This window comes from Rhinolophus ferrumequinum, chromosome 6 (genome assembly GCF_004115265.2).
Source record: "Rhinolophus ferrumequinum isolate MPI-CBG mRhiFer1 chromosome 6, mRhiFer1_v1.p, whole genome shotgun sequence".
In the NCBI taxonomy this organism is placed as follows: Eukaryota; Metazoa; Chordata; class Mammalia; order Chiroptera; family Rhinolophidae; genus Rhinolophus; species Rhinolophus ferrumequinum.
The window spans coordinates 85,881,535-85,892,137 of record NC_046289.1 but is presented as its reverse complement, the minus strand read 5'-3'; the positions used below and the strand labels follow the sequence as shown (position 1 = coordinate 85,892,137).

The 10,603-nt window shown below is 39.4% G+C and overlaps 1 protein-coding gene across 1 annotated transcript; it reads left to right on the top strand.

The window, feature by feature from the left end:
- The first annotated feature begins 4,421 nt into the window (after nucleotides 1-4,421).
- Nucleotides 4,422-6,416, top strand: CLEC14A (C-type lectin domain containing 14A). The gene has a single exon (XM_033109689.1). It carries the CDS (start codon nucleotides 4,518-4,520, stop codon nucleotides 5,952-5,954), a length of 1,437 nt encoding a protein of 478 aa, XP_032965580.1. The 5' UTR covers nucleotides 4,422-4,517; the 3' UTR covers nucleotides 5,955-6,416.
- Nucleotides 6,417-10,603: the final 4,187 nt, after the last annotated feature.

Here is a 10,603-nt window from a genome sequence, read left to right as displayed (position 1 = left end):
ACTACTGGAACTACTCCAGGATTTTTCCCCAGTTACATGAATCATATAATTCCCTTTCGCACTTAGCGAGCTTGAGTTAGATTTCTGTCAATTACAACTGAAAAATTCTGACCAGTATAACAGGTGAGGGAGCTGGAAGTATGTCTTGGGGGATAAATGTGCCATTTACTAAAATGATGAAGGCAAGATGACAAGCTGGCTCAGGAGGAAAGAATCAAAATTCTATTTAGGAAATGAGAATTTGAAGTACCTATGAGACATCAAAGTGGAAATTTTAAGTAGTTGGTGGATATATGAATTTAGAGCTCAAGAAGAATAAAGTATGGGTATAAGTTTAGGCATCACTGGCATAAAGATGATGTCCAAAACCATAGGATGATATGAGATGAGGTCATGAAAGAAAGACTATCCAGGGGAAAGAGAAGAGGACCCGGGACTAGGCCCTGAGGACTCCAAGATCTGTGCACCTGATACCATAGATTAGATAGATGCCAAATTTAACAAAGGAGGTCTGTACCCACCCACCACTCCCCATACAGCTGTACTTCGCTTGCTGGATGATAATAACTAACCCTACAAATTTAACTTTCATTGTCATCTGTCAGAAAAAAAAAAAAACAGGCTAGGTGAGGGGGTGAGTGTGTGACTTTAAGTAATAAGACTGATTTTCAAGTGTGGCTCATAAACTGGCTCTGTAGGCAATTTTGAAAAAAATATCTGAGTAATAGGATAAACATTTATACTTTAGAACTTGTTAGGCATTTGGTTTATAATAAGCCTTTTGTCTGCATGAGTCATTCCTCTATTATTTCTTGATTATACACTTGACAGTGGAGAAGTATAGTAATTCTGTAATGGTCACAAAGGAGTAATATTTTATATTGCCTCCAGTGTACATGGAATATGGCCCGCACTTCCTCTGTTTAGAGAGCAGTTTGATTGATGAAGCTGAAAGTTTAATGTGTTTTGAAGTTTCTTGTTTCTTGTTAGTCATGTCGTTCACTAAACCAAACGAGTACCTATTATTGTGACATACATTCTGAAATGACTGACTGTATGTAGGCATATATCTTAAATACATGCCACCTAAAAGAAATGTTTTATCTATCAGATGTATATAAATTTGTTAGGTTATGACCCCCTATGATCTGTTGGGTTAAGAGTCAAACCATATATCCTCATGAGGACATGCACATAATAACGGTTAGGAGTTGTGTTTTCAGCAAATAAAATTACCAGATTTTTTATCATTCACTTAGCACTTCATGCACACTTGAGACATGGAATTTTAAATTTTCTCAGTTAAAATTATAAAAATATTGATCGTTGATCATTTTTGTTAAGGTCCTACACAGTTGTAAAAGGCTAAGAATCTGCACAATTCTATAGGTTAGCTTCTGAATACCATACTCTCCTAATGGAATGTGGAGAATGTCTCCTTTTCAATTTCTTCTAAACTCTTTTTATATATCTTAAGTGAAGTCAGAAATATGTGAAGATCCAGATGTTGTTTTCTTTCAACACTGATAGAAATTATTCAGGGAGGATCAACAACTTTAAAAATTTATGAGATCACATGGATATGATTAGTGAAATTTTGTATTTCTCCATCTTTGTTTCTGATACTTTGAATTAATAAGCAAATTGAAAATGTTGGACTAAATATGTTCCTCATATATTCTTTCATATACCTCCTTATATGTTCCTTGGATGGCCTTGTATAAATGATCGAACAAATATATATCATACAGAATTCCTACCAGTAGTATACAGATTGTGTGAAAAGTCTACAAACATAGGGGACTATTTTATTTATTGTGCTTTTCCAGATTAATAATTGGCTTAAATTTAGAAATGCTTTACCTGCAAATGAATATGGGGATTAAAGGAAAATATATCCACAATATTGTTTGAAAATCTAACTTACATCTTGATTTTATTTTTACTTTACATTGTGGAACTCAGCTGCTCAGAATCAGAGTAATTATACATTTTGGTTCATGTCATTCTCTCATCATTTGTTCAGATATGGCCACTTTTATTCATTTTTAAATTACTTAATTATTTATTTTTCATAGAGGAATGATCACCATAAAGCCACAATCCAAAGCAAAAGCTAGGAGTACATCAGACTCCTGGCTTCCCCACCAATCCCTCCTCCTCCTCCCTCCCACTCAAAGGATCCATCACCCAGAATCTTATGGTCATTGTTCCTTTGATCTCATTTTAGTGGTATGTAAATCAATACAAAGTAATTAATCACAAAATGATCTATGACTTACTTTGAGCTAATTTTTTTCTAACTCTTCTCTCACATCATTGTCAGTATGGTCAGAACTGTAATATATAGTCATGATGGCCACTATATTCTCTTCTAATATCCCACTCCCTAGGCAGAATGCCAGGGGCTGAGATCATGCTTTTACTATAAGCTCTCTGGTCATTCATTCTTTCTTACTCTGGAAACCTCATCTCAACCCAAGTGATTTTAAACATACCTAACAGATTTCCAGTGACTACTTAGATTTGTAAAAATATATCTGTATCTTATTAAAATACACGGCGCTACATGGACACATTTATGAAAACACAGTTATCAGATTGCAAAGGCATACAGAACTGGCCCAAGTGATTAAGTATTTTTAAAATCCACTCAGTTCGATTTCTGCATTTTCGTGATTCTTTCTCATAAGACATCAGGTTACTTAATTTAAATGCAAAGTCATGTTTAAGGTTATTCTTGGACATCTGAAATGAAGGACAAATGAATGTCTTTTCAATTGGGAAACAGCAGGATAGGAGAGAAATCCTGGTACAAAACTCCACGGTCAGCAAAAGGAAGGTGTGATGATGATTCATGGTGTTTACTATCATTTGTTAAAATGCATGGAATTTCCAAGAGGAGAAGAAGAGTGAGTAAAAATGAGGTGGGAGCATACAGATGTGATTCTGAACCCTTCCTATTAATCTGAACAGTCACGTCCAGTACAATAAAGTGACTTTAAAAGTGTGGTATGCATTATTCATGGAATGGCAACTTTCATTCTGAATACAGATATTGAAAAGTATCATGCATCTTTAAAACTAGAAGGGCGGTTTAAACCGCAAATACACAGTTGAAACTCTGTGTATTTCTGATTACAACATTTGGTCACTGTGAGCCAAGGTAGACAGATAATACATTTCTAAAAATGATGCAACATTGCCTAAGTTGCTAACCAGAAAATCCTTTCATAGACAGTGCAGTGTTTAACCTTTCCTTTCTTCACTCATCTTTAATTCCTCCCTACTCCCAACTGAGTTGAAGTGTTTATATTAAAACAAAACACCTACTAGAACTCTGAAGAAATTGACTCACTCATCTTTTCTGTTGTATGGTATTTTTTTACAGTATACAATATATATTATAATGTAATGAATATTTTATTCAATGAATAATGTAATGAATATCTTCTTAAGGATATTTAATTCTAGTGTTCCTTTAAGGGGACTTTTACAACTTACTGCTACCAATATTGACACTTAACCATAGGAGAAAATGATATTAAAGTAGTATGAGGATAGAATTACACATTGATAAGGCCACAAACTCATTTATATATAATCTATAGGCTTAAAGAACTTATGAACCACTCAAGTGATTAGGAACCTAGCAACAGTTGAGATCTATGGCCATTATTTTTCATTTGCCTAGAAATACATTTCCTTTCCTGAATGAACATAGGCCATTTCAAAAAGAAACAAATGGAAGCGAAAAAGAAACGGTGAAGGTAAGTGCTGACCCCCAAAAGCAGGACTTCCTATTTAAGATGCCCAAAAGCAACTCTGTAAATTCTTTGACTAGCAGTTAGTACGACTGAATCTCCTTTATAGACTAGAGAAGCAGAGCCAAGGAAGAAACAGGGTTAAATAGCGCTGCCTCTGCTGGCCTGGGAGCTGCTAGTGTTTTTCACATGGTATTTTGCCCCCCACGGTCGCAAGCCCGATGAAGACTGGAGCCGTCTACAAATTGTTGGGAGGCCAACTCCACCGCTCCGGATGAAGCACAATGGACGGGCGTAGGCTGTGAGCAAGTTCCTCTTCTCCAGTCCTTCCTGCCAGTGTTCACCAAAGTGTTTTGAGATCTGAGGTCCTGAAACTCCCTAAAAGGGGAACACGCTCCACTTCATCCCAGTAGCAACTTTCTTTTTCTCTTGCTCTTAGCACGCTGGCTGGTTTGACCTGTGGTCTACCGCGTTTCTGGTGCCCCCGCGCCAGCTGTGTTCCCGACGCCAGAATAAATCAGGGCTGCACAGGGCCTGGCAGAGCTCGGGACACACTTCCTGTCGCGGCCTAAGGGAAGCTCTTTGCCGCCAGGACCCTGCTGGGATTTCTTGGCGGTTGGGGGCGGGAGTGGGGCGGGGGAAGTAAGGGTAGAACTAGCTGTAGGGGGCGGTGACCTCGTTCTAGGGACAGCTCCGTGCCTTCTGGAGGGACAGATCCTAGTTGAAAGCAGCTGTGAGAGCGCAGCCTCCAAGATGAGGCCGGCGGTCATCCTGTGCCTTCTCTGGCAGGCGTTCTGGCCCCAGCAGAGCCGTAGCGAGCACCCCACCGCCGACCGCGCGGGATGTTCGGCCTCGGGGGCCTGCTACAGCCTGCACCATGCGACCATCCAGCGGCGGGCGGCCGAAGAGGCCTGCAACCTGCGCGGCGGGGCGCTCAGCACCGTGCGCGGGGGCTCCGAGCTCCGCTCAGTGCTCGCTCTCCTGCGGGCAGGCCCGGGGCCCGGAGGGGGCTCCAAAGACCTTATATTTTGGGTGGCGCTGGAGCGCAGGCGATCCCACTGCACCCTGGAGAACGAGCCGTTGAGGGGTTTCTCCTGGTTGTCCCCCGACGTCGGCGGGTCGGAAAGCGACACGCTGCAGTGGGTGCAGGAGCCCCAACGCTCTTGCACTGTGCGGAGTTGCGCGGGACTCCAGGCCACCGGGGGAGTCGAGCCCGCAGGATGGAAAGAGATGCGCTGCCACCTGCGTGCCAACGGCTACTTGTGCAAGTACCAGTTTGAGCGCTTGTGCCCCGCGCCACGCCCCGGGGCCGCCTCTAACTTGAGCTACCGCGCGCCCTTCCAGATGTACAGCGCTGCGCTGGACTTCAGTCCTCCTGGGACCAAGGTGAGTGCGCGCTGCCCCGGGCAGCATGTCATCACAGCCACCTGCATCGTGGACGAGGTCGGCGCGCGCTGGGACGGGCTACCCTCCGGGGCCGTGCTCTGTCCCTGCCCCGGGAGGTACCTGCGTGCCGGTAAATGCGCGGAGCTGCCTGATTGCCTAGACAACTTAAAAGGCTTTGCCTGCGAGTGTGCTGCGGGCTTCATCCTGGGGAAAGACGGACGTTCTTGTGTAACCAATGGAGAAGGACTGCCGGACCCTGGGGGGACCACGGTGGCCACCAGGCACCCGCCGGCCACAGCAGCCAGCCCTGTGCCTAAGAGAACATTGTCACCCAGGGTCCATGACAAGCCAGGAGAAATACCCAATGTCCCTGGACAAGGCAGTTCAGCAACATCTATTCCCGAGATTCCTTGGTGGGGAGCACAGAGCACGATGTCTTCCCTTCAAATGTCCCCTCAAACCAACTCAAAGACCGCCATCACTTCTCCAGGAAGCGTGGTTCCCATGTTTAATTCCACGTCTTCCTCTGTCGTGCCCCACGCTTTGGACTCCTCCTCCACCGTGGTCTTCATACTTGTGAGCATAGCAGTAGTCGTGTTGGTGATCTTGACCATGACAGTGCTGGGGCTTTTCAAGCTCTGCTTCCACAAAAGCCCTTCCACCCAGGCAAGAAAGGGGTCTTTGGCCCCGCCCGGCATGGAGAGTGATGCTGAAGCCACTGCTCTGCGCTCCAGTTCTGCACATTGCACAGACAATGGGGTGAAAGTCACAGTCTGTGGGACAGAGCAAAGGGTGCCTCACTGACCGGGTCCTCTCTGGGCTCCAGGGACAAATAGAGAAACGCGACAGTGAGCACTTCTTGTAAGCGGTTTTTCACTTTCAGGGAAAAGGGAAAAGAAGAGAAACTTATTTGTGGGTCTGCTGATTCCTATGGAAGTCCCCTTCCCCTAAATTTCCTCTACTCTTCGGAGGAGCTACATCTGAACTGAACTACATCTTCCCTAAGATGGAAGAGGTGGAAGTGCCTTAGGGTGTGGTACTGGGGCCCCAGGATTCTACTGGGGAGAGGTATTTTCTTGTGTTTATCCTAGGGGATCTGGAGAAGTGATTGGACTTTTATAAGACACTGGAAGCAAACGGAATACAAATTTTTTAATTTTATTTTTTATCAAAATGGAAGCAAAATCTCTGCCGACATTGTTCAGGTTGGGAGTATATTAGGTTACAATTTTCAGGCAAAAAATAAAGGATTGTTGATGACCCAGACTCAAGTATCATTGGTTTCTTGGAAAAGTAATTATTTGGGAAGAGCAGCTAAGGGGCATACTGGGAGTAGGAAAAAGAGTACAACCTACTTTTAGAAATCTTTTAGCCCTTGCAATAAGGAGCAGGACTTTAAGAATTAGTAACTTTTTCCTTAGTTCTTTTATACTTTGCTTTCAAAGTCACTGCTATGCATGTGCTGTGCTATAAATCCAAACCGTAGTGCTGCCAGAGTCACTGACTCTGGAAGCAAATTATAGTTGACCACCAATTCAAGTGTTTACTATGTGTCCTTGCTCAAGGAAACAAATGATTTGTTTTCCTCTTCCAATGTTTGCGCTCAGTGTAATGACCTTCCCAACCAAATAGCTCTCTCCTAAATATCAGGATGCTGGTCCTCATTTCCAATTATGGCAATGTTAATTTTCAATTAAAACGTTAATGCTAAGTATTGATTTTAAATCTTCTGGGTGCATTAAAGCAAAAGGAGGCTGGATTTCCTCTAAAATTGCTAGGTTCTTATGCACTGTTTAATCCATGAAAACACTTGAATTCCAAACCATTTTCTTCCCCCCTTAATAAAAGTGTGTGCAGTGACCATACATGCCCGTCTTGAAATGATTACAATTTAACAAGAGTCTACATGGTCTAAGGAATGGCAAACAGCTTTTCTTATGAGTTAATAGTATCAGTAATAAGTAGAAAATACAAATATCTATCATCTTTTTATGACTTGGGGTATTAGAAAGTAATCTAAATGAGGCATTCCTCTGAAAACAATTAAGACATAATAATCACTGTGTAGTGGAATTGAGACTCCCGGAAAATATCCCTCTTCTAATAATATGCTAAGACTTTAAAACTAAGTGTGTGGGGGTTGGTGCATGGATAGAGATAGAGAAATAAGCTTAGTAAACATCAAGAATGAAAACAGGAAGTTTACTCTATATTTTCATAGAACCATTTTGATGTTCTTAAGTATATAATGTATAAAATACATAGATAATATATATGGTATTGTAATATTAAAGGAATAAAATAACAGGTGATCTGCTTCAGATGCTAAAGCTGTCTAAGTAGTTGCATTTAAATAAAATCACAAATGAATTAGAATTAACATTTGAAGGAATCTGAAATAAAATCATTGCACAAAAAAATGGGAAGAATAAATATGTGTCAGCTCAATTACTCTATTATTTCTCCCTATTACTTCCCCTTATAAGTAGATCAGGAAAGAATTATAGAAAACTATTTTCATATATGATTTTCTGGAGCAGCAATTGCAGACCAAGCTTCATATAATTTTCCTTTGATTTCTGGCTATGAAATCTTCCATAAAAATTTGAATCCATGGCAGAATCAGGCCAGCCAAGCATGGTCTTAAGAGCTATCTAAGACTAGGGTCAGTGTTCTTCCTCGGTACTACTTCTCTACTATGACTTCATTATTTCTCCAACTTCTTTGAGGTTCATTCCTTTCTCTTTTCTTATTAAATTTATTGAGGTGACATTGGTTAATACAATTATATAGGTTTCAAATGTACAATTCTATAATACATTATCTATATTATATTGCATTGTGTTTTCACCACCCAGAATCAGTTCTCCTTCCATCACCATATGTTTGACCCTCTTCTTGGTTAAAACCCTCTGCCCCCACACTTATCTCATAGGTGTCTATTCAGTCATTTCCTTACAAGGAAGACTCGGAACCTAATTTACAGTCTATTTCTAGCCTAAATCCTGCCATCATCATACACAATCTCAAAGTCCCATGTATGACTCTTGCAGTGCCCATGCATTTCAGTTCCTTGACTTCCTCACTTCCAATGACCTCCACTTTATTTCAGCCATCCACTCCAACAGCCACATCTTAGCCTCTCGCATGATTCTGACACTGCTCTACATCTGCAATCACAAATATAGACATTCATGTGTGAGTGCATGTGCACCTGTTGAGACCCGTACTTTAATGAATTTTGCCTCTGATTAGAAGTAAACCCGTATTGTTTGAACTTTGAGATTCTTTCTTTCTTACCATAATAAGCTTTGCTGTGAATAGTAGTCTGACATGGTATTATGATCTTCCTCTTTTTTTAAAAAAACAATTTCATATATACAGAAGTTGCAAGTACAGTAAAAATAACATTGTTTCCTGAATCATTCAAGAATAAATTTCTGGTCTAATGCCCCACCATCGCTGAATACTTTAGTGATTATTTCTACATTATTTGATTTGTTGGCATATAATTATTCATAGTGTTCCCATATGATTCTTTTTCAGTTCCATACAGTTGGTAGTGATGTCCTCTCTTTCTAATTTTAGTAATTTGAGTATTTCTCTTTTGGGGATGGGGTCAGTCTAACCAAAGGTTTGCAATTTTGTTGATCTATTCAAATAACTAACTTTTTGATTCATTGATTTTTTTCCCTATTGTATTTCTATTCTCCATTTCATTTGTTTCTCATCTAATCTTTATTATTTCCATCTTTATCCTTGTTTGGGATTTACTGTGTTCTTTTTCTAATTTTTTTTAAGGTGGAAAGTTAGGTTATTGATTTGAGATCTTGTTTTATTAGTATATATGCATTTACAGATATAAATTTCTCTCTAAGCACTGCTTCGGTGGCGTTCAATAAGTTTGGGCATGTTGTGTTTTCATTTTCATCCATCTCAAGTTAGTTTCTAATTTCATTTGTGATTTTTTTCTTTAATACATTGGTTATTTAGGAGGGTGTTGCTTATTTCCACATTTGCAAACTTCTCTAACGAAAATACTGACTGTGTGGTTTCAATCCTTTTAAACTTACTCAGTCTTGTTTTATAGTCTGTCCTGCAGTATAGCATATGGTCTATCCTGGAAAATGTTCCATGGGTGCTTGAGAAGATTGTGTATTCTGCTATTGTTGGGTAGAGTGTGCCATAGAAGTTTGTCAGGACTAGTTTGTTTATAGTGTTTTTCAAGTCTTTTATTTCGGTTCAATCTTTTCCTTAATTGTTTAAGACATTATTAAAGAGGGCTACTGAAGTTGATGACTTTTATTGTTGAATTATCTATTTCTACCTTCAGTTCTTCTTGTTTGGTTTTTTTAAATGTGTTTTGGAGCTCTGTTGTTAAGTGCATATATGTTTATAATTATTATATCTCCTGATATTTAGGCCCTTTTATCATTATAAAATGTCCCTTTTTATCTCTAATAACGTTTTGCTTGTTTTAAAGTGTATTTTGCATGGTATAGCAAGTTCAGCTGTCTTATGATTGCTTTTTGCTTGGTATATCTTTTTGCATCCTTTAGCTTTCAACCATTTGTGCCTCTGAATCTAAAGTGTCTCTTGTAGACAGTCTATGTTCAGACTGTTTTCTTTAATCCACTCTCCAATCTCTGCCTTCTGAATGGATGTTAAATGCATTTGTCGTTAATGTACTTACTGATAAGATAGGAGTTACATCAACTATTTCCTATTTATTTTCTACATGTCTTATGTCTTTTTTGTTCCTCCATTACTATTTTCTCTTGTGTTAAAAAAAAAAAAACACAATATTTTATAGGGTACCATTTTAAATCTTTGCTGGCTTCTTTGCTTTCATAAAGTTTTTGTTTTGTTTTTTTCCCTAATCGGCTGCCATGGAAATTCCAATTAACATCTTAATTTAAAGACTATATTATTAGGATATATATCAATTAATTACAATAGTATGCCACAATTTTGCTCCAACGTATCTACATCCTCTTTGGGGGCTGGTGTCAGTCTAGCTAAAGGTCTGCTACCTCCTCCTTCTTTGTGCTTTATTGTCGATTAAATTACTTCTTTATATACTATAAGCCAACTATCATGGTTTTATAATTATTGTGTTATTATGTTATTTTTTAAATCATATAGGAGAATAAAAAAGTTATAAACAAAAAACACGTTTATATTGTCTTATATTTACCTATGTAGTTACCTTTACCAGCGCTCATTATATCTTTGTGTGGTTTTGTTACTGGCTAGTATCATTTTTTATCATTCTGAAGGACTCCCTTTAATATTTATTGTAGCACCTGTCTGCTGGTGACAAATTTTGTCAGTTTTTGTTTGTTTGTTTGTTTGTTTGTTTTGAGAATGCCTTAATTTCTTCATTTTAGAAGGATAGTTTTGGTGGATATAGAATTTTTAGTTGATGGATATAGAATTTTAACACTTTGTGG

Bases quoted from the DNA above. Each gene is read 5' to 3' on its own strand.
- CLEC14A (XM_033109689.1), top strand. From the start codon at position 4,518: ATGAGGCCGGCGGTCATCCTGTGCCTTCTCTGGCAGGCGTTCTGGCCC.